We start from the raw sequence: 9,564 nt of genomic DNA on the forward strand, positions 1-9,564 counted from the left end.
GAGTCTTCCTCCAATCCTGATATCACGTTTTTCTTCACAGAACCCAGCGGTACCTAAAAAGAAATGCCTGGCAATCTATTACTACTGAAAACCAACCACTGAAAATCCGGCTACCCCTACCAACCGCCCTGAAAGGGATCATATTCAGTCCTGGTTAGAGTGGGAGAAAATGTGGAACAAAACTCAAAATTAAAAAAAAAAGACCAGGCTTACATGTCAGAAAGGGATTGGAGAACCCTGAGCCTTTGGCCCTTAGTCACCTTTCAGGTATGGAACTGAACTAAACTTTCAGTCAAGCAGCAGACGGACAACAACCCACCATGGAATGGTCAACCATTCAACATCAAGGGCAGCATTTACTTACTAACAAAATTCACACGGGTAGGGAAAAAAAGGAGGAAGTTGGATAACTGATGTTACATGAAGGGGACGGCAATCACTGAAACAAAGCAAAGTCTATGATTCGTTGAGTATAAAATTGATCATCTGCTCTGTAGATCTTCCTTCATTTCAATTCACAATAAAAAGTTAAAAAAAAAAAAAATTCATCAAGGCAACAGCGAGGTTCTTCCCAACACCAAGAAAGAGGAGCCAGGAGCTGAATGCAAGCTTTGGACTTGGGACCCTTGTGCTGAGAACATCCTACAGCCATGGAATGATTGATGCCAAGACACATGGAGACCTCCAAGTAGCAACTGGTCCACAGACACAGAAACAAAGAACTTTTCCCAAGGCCAAAAGAGAGAGAAAACCTTCCCTTAGAAATGGCAACCTAAATTTGGAATTCCATCATTCTAAACTGTTAGAGAGTAAACTTGTTTGTTAAAGCAAGAAATAAAAAGAAAACCCTGTTCAGACAACATAGGTTCGTCATGAACTGGAATCAACACAACGCCAAGTGGTATGTTTTCTATAAACAATACTCAGCACAGAGCTTGCAAACTATGGTGGTGGTGGTGGTGGGTATGTGTCATGGAGCCGGTTCCGACTCCTAGCGACCCTGTACAGAGTTTCCCAGGCTATAAATCTTTATGGAGGCAGAAAGCCTCATCTTTCTCCTGTGGAACAGCTGGTAGTTTCAGACTGATGACCTTAAGGTTCACTGCCTGATTCATAACCACTATGCTACCAGAGCTCCTTTTGCAAACTACAGGTGTTTAATAATGCTCCCTAACTTTCAAGGCTCTGCTCTCCCTCTGTTGATCTCAGACTTTTATCTCCTAGGCCTCGGCTTCTCCCACGTCCCTTTCCCCTGCACCAAAAAGAACAAACACATAATATATTTTCTTTACATGCCCTGGCTGCTAGGAGTGGTGAGCAACATCCTCCTTTCACACTGGGTTCCCCGTGTGACGCTGTGGGTTAATGTGCCAGACTGCAAAGCCATATGAACTGCAAGGTCTGCAGTTCAAGCTCCCCAGCTGTTCTCCAGGAATCCTATACAGGGTCGCTATGGGTCGGAACCGACTTGACTTCACATCATCATCTCTTTGGCAGACACAAAGCAGGCAGGATCCTAAGCTTTATCTGAAAAGGATCTCAACACACAGAAGTGTCTCAAGAAAAACACAAGGGTAAGTGCTTTTCTCCTGGGCCACAGAGGTGTTTGGGGCGAAAACTGGATTTACGGGAGCTAACCTGATGCTCTTTCCTGAGAACCTGGGACTACAGAGATGTATTCAAGGACTATTGTCTATATAGTGACTCAGCTGTACAGTAACTGAACCAAGGCCTGGTGTCCCAGCCCTCCTGGGTATTGACCCCTAGAGCTAGTGACTCAGCTTCCCCAGGAACTGGCTGCTACTTCTCAACTTTGTGGGTTGTCCTGATTGTTTCAAAAACTTTAGGATCTCCTTTCTCACGTGTTAATTTGCTATTAAAAGGAAAATACAATTGCAACACTGAATGATTTACAGAATATATTTCTGTTTGAAAGAACTAGAGTCTATGCCTGCTGCCACCTAAAGACCCGTATTTCCTGTCCTTCTAGCCTAGACCAACTGAGATCAGAGCCTGGAATAAAGCAGACATTCAATGTAGACTTTTGGCTGGATAAGTGATTAATGTGACCCCATACTGACTGTGTCAGGATGTTTCCAATGAGCCAGTGTCGGCTATGGTTTATGCACAACACATGACTGAACCAGAACATGTTGTTTTTTTTCAGGAGGAGGGAGGGATGGGGACGGGCGAGATTTAATGCACATAGTGTACCTAAGAAGCTAATACACAAAGGGGTTCCATGGCTCATTCCTCCTCATGTAAATATGGTAAACCTTCATTTCCTCATGTCTGAATTCCTACCTCAGGACACTAGTCTCCTAACTGTCCCTCCCTTGCAGTCCACTTCCCACTGAAGGTGTGTTCCTGGAACCAATCTGGGACCCTGGTCATAGTCTGGTTCTTGTTTACCTCCCTCACCCCATAAACCTCCATCTGGAGAAAGCCAACACAACACTATACTGTATTTTCTTCTCATGTCCATTTCTGTCTTTAAGATGCAGCAAAAACTCACTTCCTTCAGCGTAATTTTCTTGGGTAACATCACTCAACATTTACTGTACCCTGGTCACATACCATATCTGCATCCAGTATGCCTTGTGGTATCAAGTTCTTACTGGTGTGTCGATCTTATCGACTCTTTCACTGCTGACAGGATTCAGAACAAGTGCTTAGGGTAATCAACCAAGCCCTCTCACCTTTCTCTCCTGGAATGCTCTCTTGCCATCTCCCTCCTCTTTTGTCTCTCCCATTCCCGGCGAGCCTTATCCTGTTCTTCTCGATGTCGTTTCCGACGTTCATGTTCTCTTTCTTTTTCTTTCACCCTTGCATGCTTCCCTAATGAGACATAACAAGCGTCACACAAAGAAATTTAATCTATTTAATGACTTAGAGAAGCAATCATAATTTTGTTGGAACCGAAAAAAACAAAAAACATAAAGATATCTTATAATAAGACTCTAAGATACATTAGTTTAATAATTTATAAAAATCTCCATTTACAGAAAATACTGAATGAAATTTAGCTTCTTTTTAGTGAACTTCAACATTATAAAACCATGTTAACTAATCAACAGCATTTACAACACTGAGATTTAAATCAGTCCCTGTGCCCAGTTTTCCCAGTTCCAACACTCCTACGGAGCTCAGGACAGTGGTGTTAGATTAGAAAAATAAGTCAAGCCCAATATTTTGACTTGGTGTTTACGTGTTTTTCAGTTAAAATAATTTAGTATCAAATGGCATACTTTCCCTCTAACACTGAATGAATTAAGGTAAATTTTATGCATAAACAAAGTATCCCATACAATATATGGCGGGAAAGCACCATGAGAAAGAAAATACAATTACAATACAGAGTGATGTATAGTAAGTTTATGCTTTTAGCTAAATTCTTGCTTTCTATATTCTCTTTTAATTATGCTCTAGAGAAGACAGAAACAAAAAACAAACCACAATGGAATGTAATAGAATAGAAAACAAATACGTCTGTACCCCCTTCTGCTGAATGACTACGATGCCTACGTTTCTCTTTTCTCTTTTCGTCTTTCCTGTGATGAGCTTTTTCTTTGCGGGACATTTGCTGGGGTGGTTTGATAGCCAAGGAATCATCTTCCTCGCCTCTGAAATAAGATACAAAGCAGTACATTAAGCTAGAAAAAGTAAATACAGGCATACTTCAGAGATATTACAAGTTCGGTTCCAGACCATTCAAACAGGGTGGTCATTGCAGTAATTTGTTGATTTCCCAATGCATATCAAAGGAGTCCTGGTAGTGGGTTATGTGTTGGGCTGCAAGGTCAGCAGTTAAGTATTAGCTGATCCATGGGAAGAAGATGAGGTTTTTTGCTCCCATAAAGATTTACCGCCTTGGAAACTCAATACAAGGTTGCTATGAGCAGGAACTGACTCAACAGCACACAGCAGCAGCAGCAACAATGCCTCTGAAAGGTACATTTACAACATACTGTAGTCTGTGACGTACCCAACATCATTGTGAAAAAGTATGGAATATTTTAAGAATTACCAAAATGTGACACAGAAACACAAAATATGCCCATATTAGAAAATCGTGCCAAAGACTTGCTTACAGCAAGGTTACCACAAACTTTAACTTGTAAAACCTGCAGCATGTTTGAAGCACAATAAAACAAAGTGTTCCTGTACACATAAGGAGCATTCACGTGTTAGGAAGTTTCCTGAACCCAAAAGAGCACAAAGTTCAAGAAATTAATAAAGCTAAGTCTGCACCATCATTTTGAAAATTATGTTCATTTTGAAACTCAGGCCAAAATTGAATGTAAAATCAGATTTCAACGAAAAGTAAAAGTGGGGAAGCAAACTTGCCTCTGTGAAGATACTCGAGGTTTGTTGAGTGTGGTCACTATTTAGAATATGGCGATAATAACACAGGATGTAAAAATATATCAAACTGCACTTTCTAAACATATAAAGTTTATTTTCTGTCAATTACACCTTAAAAAAAGACTTCTGGTGTGGCGCTGTAGGATAGCACAGGACTGCAAACCACAAGGTCAGTAGTTCAAACCCACCAGCTGGCTCCTTGGAAACTCTATACAGGGTTGTTATGAGTCAAATGGCATATAACAACAACCTACCTCAAAAGAGGTGTTTTCCATCAAGAATTAAGTCCCAAACAAAAGAGCTGTTTTCGATCAATTACACAGCGCTGATACGGACAGACAACTTAACTGGCTATATAAAATGGGGGCACTGTGGATTAATGAACCAGACTGCAAAGCCGTTTGGACTGCAAGGTTGGCGGTTCAAGCTCATCAGTCACTCCTCGGAAACCCTATCCAGGGTCGCCATGAGTCGGAACCAATTCGATGGCACTTAACAACAACAACAATAAAGGCACAAAGTGGCTGACTTACAAGTTTTCAAGAGGGAGTTTAGTTTCAGAGGGAGTGGGGGGAGGGAGAATCCTCACTGACTATTTACCATCTTGTCTAGATGGGTATGATGAAAGGATATGAGAATAGAATTTTTTTGATTCAATATGAGTAATTGTCATCATGAATCAATAACTGCGATGATCACAACTGTAAAGGTAGAAGCTGTATAACAAAAAGGGGGCTGTAATCTTGCATTTGAAACTACCAGCTGTTCCACAGGAGAAAGATGAGGCTTTCTGTTCCCATAAAGATTTACAGCCTCAGAAACCCTGTGCAGGGCCATTATAAGTTGGAACCAACTCCATGGTACATCACAACAACAACAACAATCTTGCATTTCAGGAAGACTATCAAGAGGGAAGAGTAGGAGCAGAATGCAGGATGCTAAGCAGAAAAGCAGTAATGACAGAGGCAGAGGAACAGAGGACCCTAGGACAGCACGAGGTAAAAACATGAACGGAGTGTGAGATCCTAACCAGAAAGCAGTGACAGCAGAGATGGTGGCAGAGGCGATGGCACAGAGATAGAGCAACTGAGGATTCTAGGCCCATGGACTGAGAAAGGCTATGTGCCTGTGAGCAGGGGGCTTGCAAAGCGTGCTCTTTGGACATTTAAATGAATATGTGTTTTGTTTTGTATGTGTACATCAGAAAAGAAAAAAAAAAAGGGGGGGGGGGACAGAGGTAAATACTGTTGACTGATGAATAAATAGGTAGGGGATTGTAATCATTACAATGAAACAAAATGATTTATTGAATATCAAAGTGATAATCTGCCCTGTAAACTTTTACTTAATTCACAATAAAAACTTAAAACATAAGAGGCATTTTCATTGACATTAATAATCTTAAAAGATGATTTAACAATATCCTCAGCTGCTTCCAAAACAAAAATCTTGGAACAACTCATACTTGTTTTAAGGGATCAGCTATTTTACATTAATTTTTGACTTGTATCCTTAATTATTCAATGAAGGAATCTCAGAAAAGAAATTAGGAGCTATCACAGCAAAGGAAGAAAGGCCAGAAGGTAGAAAACTTTGATATGAAATACTTCTGCTAACAGTCATGCTTGATATATCTGTGGTACAGTGAATTTACTCGATATGGCTCTTCTATCCGTTCTCTGTAAATCTCACTAAATGATTGAGTGGGGCCATGCAAACAGGGTGTTGTGGCTGTGTACTGTGGAGTCAGTTCTGACTCATAGCAACCCTGCACAGGGTTTCCAAGGCTATAAATCTTTATGAGAGCAGAAAGCCTCATCTTTCTCCCGCGGAACAGCTGGTAGTTTCAAACTGCTGACCTTGTGGTTCGCAGCCCGATTCGTAACCACTACGCTACCAGGGTGTATGGGACTCTAATGCAATAACTGGTTAGTTTTGCCATCTGCTAGGTTTAAAAGGAGCCATCAGAGACCACAGAGAGCGCAGCACAGAAAGATAGAGTAGCAGACTGAGTGAGGCTGAGTGCCTTTAGGCCGGAGCCTGCCTTGTAGAACACAGGGCTAAAGGAGGTTTGTAACACTTGCCCAAGCAAGGGAGAAGACAAGAGGCTTCATGGCTGAGAAGCCGAAAATAAGAAGAGGGCCGGCAGTACAGATAAGAGGCATTCCTGACCAAAGACCTGCTGCATCCTGAGTTGTTTCTGATCCGGAATTGCACCCTGTTAACATCCTTGATAAAACCCCATAATCACAAGTATTGCCTGGAAGTTGTGTGTGGTCACTATAATAGACTGTCAAATCCAGAAGAGAAGTAGAGTGCTGTGGGAGGGATGGTTGGTGTTTGAATGGGATAAAGACGGTTGAAGGATGGAGGCATGTCTGACCTTTGCACATAGGAATTGCAGGCTTGGGCTGGTGATTTTCCTTGTTCCCCCTTGTGAAGCCTGAGGAAGCTAGAAACCACCTCCATACCCTTTTTGTAGTATCTTTTACAAAAGTTTAGACAGCAACTGCTACTGACCCACACAGGAGTCACTTTCAACCATGAGGTAAATCTAAACTCACGATCACAAACTTTTTCAAAGTCACGTTCAGAAAAGCCCGTCAGGCCCATAAATAAAATACCTGGAATGGTATGTGTCATCAAGAAAGCGTATTTCCAATACATGGGCTCTTCTACTTCCTGTGCTTTACTGACCTGTCTTCCATAGAGTCCTCTCTTCTATAAGGCGAGTTCCTTATTGTTATCTCCATGCGGTGATCTCTCAGCTCCCCCTCTTCAAGGGAATCCCGTTTGGAATCCCGGTCATCAGACTAAGAAGTAAAGAGAAAGCCCCAATCATTTTCCTCACAGATAAACATACTTTAAATGATAATCAGTCAAGCCTTGCCAACATCTAAAAATATATCATATCCATTCTGAATGAACCAATTTTATACAAATACTAAAATCTTTCATCTAAATCCCATGTTAAAAATCATCATTTTCTGTGACCAAAATCTAGATGAGAAATGTGAAACCAGCATATTCGACAAGGGACCTGAGACATTAGGCCAAGTGTATTAGTTGATTAGACGAGCCAAAAGTGTGCTTTAAAGCGTATTTTAAAAACTACATGTTTTATGCACATCACATAGTACTTATAAACACTTCAAAATGGTTTGTGGATCATCTTACCAAAAGAAGTATTTTTTAAAGACCTCATACTAAATTATTAAAAAGCTTTTTTGAGTATGTTATTATTATGCCAACCAAGAAAGATATAAAATATTATTTCAAGACAACTTCCCACTATATTACCAAATACATGGAAATGGTATTACGCGCGTACTAACAACAAATGAGAAAAATTAATCCAACTGCACTAATGATTTTAGGTTCAAAGGACTAATATTCAAGTTGTCTCATCTAGATGCAGCTTTAGTGTGTTATCAATCTGACTTCAATGTAAACTGGGCATTCGAATGCTTTGGTTAATTTTTAGAATAGACTTTGGGCTCACCTGTGACATTTGGAAGTACAAAAGAACTTCACCGAAGAAGCGTTGTTCTAATGGAAAAATGAGGGTAAAGACATTAAATCTCCTTTTAAAAAACCTCTTACATAAAAAACATGGCTTACATTTTTTAAGCGTTTTATCTCTGCTTTCTCCTCTTGTTCCTTCCTTCGTTTCTTTTCCTGAAGAATTTCATCTAAAGTTTTCACTTTCCAAGAGTCCTTTTCATCACCCATTTGAGTTAACACACTGCAAAAAGAAAAACAATCCAAGCTACCTTAGGGCACAGCAAGCTGTGGTTTGGTGCTCTGTTGATTCTCAACACTTCATACTAACCCCTCTCAGTGCTTCAGTGTGGATCTTAGGTTAAGAGAGGCAGGCACTGAAAATTGGCTGCTTGAATTCAAATCTCTTTTCTGTGATCACTGTATGAGCTTGTCAAGATAATTAACCTCAGCTGTGTTGTTGCGGCTGTTAAGCGCCGTTGAGTCAGCTGCAACCCATAGAGACCCTGTACAGGGTTTCCGAGGTGCAGCTGGTGAGCTTGCACCAAAGCGGTTCAAGCCGGCCTCGCAGTCCAGCGCATTAACCCACAGCGCCACTCCTGAACACCTCAGTTTACTCTTCTGTAAAACGGGATAATGGCCCCTACATAATACTATCGATGACTAAATGAGATATGGAATAGTAAAGTCTTGGCCCACTACCTGACACTAAACAATAACTACTTTTTGTCAAAAGAATGTATTAAAAGAACCTCTTGGAGCCACTGGAGCATTTGACAGCTGCGTCCACTGCTACAGGATGCAGGAAAGACTGGGGGTGGGAGATGCTACAAGAGAGGTGTGCTCTCCAACAAAGCTACCTACCACAGAAGCAAGGCTCCTGGATCCTTGGGATTAGTCACGCAAACCTGAGATTCAGCCAGGCAGGCACCAATTGGTCCAGCGAAGCCCCTGGGCCCGCAGCCTCCTCAACTCCAGGCCCCATGAGGGGCGAGAAGGGACGGGGAAGCGGTAATGACGCAAGCCACCGGCCCCCCCGCCCGTCCCTCGCCTCGCTCGGACCCGAAACATCTCACGCCAGAGTCCGGCCGCCTGTACTCACCCCTGCGCCGTCGCTGCCGCCGCCGGTCCCGGAGCCTCAGAAGAAACAGCGCCCGGCGCAAGCCAGGAGCGTCGTCACTTCCCGCGCCAGCGCGGACTGATGACGCGCAAGAGCAGGTTCGTCACCAGCTTTAGCTCCGCGAATTGTTCTCGGCGCGTGCCTTTTTCATCACATCCTTTATCGACGCGGGATGGTGACGTCAGGCTCTGTGTGACGGGGCGGAGTGAGTTTTACTAGGGTGTGACGGGGCGGAGTGAGTTTTACTAGGGCTGCGCTTCCCTCTCTCTAGATCCCAGGCGCTGGGTCCTGCGCATTGCGATCACGTGGTGTCCGCTACAGCGGGACTTTGTTCGTTTGCGTTTGACCCTGCCCACAGCTCCCTAGAACCTTGTCCCGGTGTCTTTCTTGTGGACGGGAGCGTCGCAGCAACTTGCCTCTTAGGAAAGGACCTCCATCGCCCAGTTTAACCCCGTATTTTTAGATTAAGAATGAAAACTTTACATAAAGACAAGTAGAGCTTTCACGACGTATTAAAATTAATAAGGGAGTGGTTCCCCAGACTGGCTTTCTCACTGCCATAGAATTAATTCAGACTC

At 42.5% G+C, this 9,564-nt stretch overlaps 1 protein-coding gene across 7 annotated transcripts in view; it reads right to left on the reverse strand.

The window, feature by feature from the left end:
* CDK11B (cyclin-dependent kinase 11B) overlaps positions 1–9,052 on the reverse strand; it is a 30,325-nt gene extending 21,273 nt beyond the window's left edge. For 2 of the 7 annotated variants that reach the window (XM_006871724.1, XM_006871723.1), the window contains exons 1-5: positions 7,987–8,097; positions 7,063–7,178; positions 6,545–6,547; positions 3,526–3,623; positions 2,700–2,838 (exon numbers count right to left, since the gene is read on the reverse strand). In XM_006871724.1, coding sequence (XP_006871786.1) covers positions 2,700–2,838; positions 3,526–3,623; positions 6,545–6,547; positions 7,063–7,178; positions 7,987–8,097 — 467 coding nt within the window. Of the gene's footprint in view, positions 1–2,699; positions 2,839–3,495; positions 3,624–6,544; positions 6,548–7,062; positions 7,179–7,986; positions 8,111–8,968 lie in introns of those variants that run through there. The other 5 variants (XM_006871721.1, XM_006871719.1, XM_006871722.1 and 2 more) reach the window with 5 other exon arrangements.
* Between the last annotated feature and the right edge of the window lie 512 nt (positions 9,053–9,564).

The sequence above is a fragment of the Chrysochloris asiatica genome, unplaced genomic scaffold (genome assembly GCF_000296735.1).
Source record: "Chrysochloris asiatica unplaced genomic scaffold, ChrAsi1.0 scaffold00173, whole genome shotgun sequence".
Taxonomy (NCBI): Eukaryota; Metazoa; Chordata; class Mammalia; order Afrosoricida; family Chrysochloridae; genus Chrysochloris; species Chrysochloris asiatica.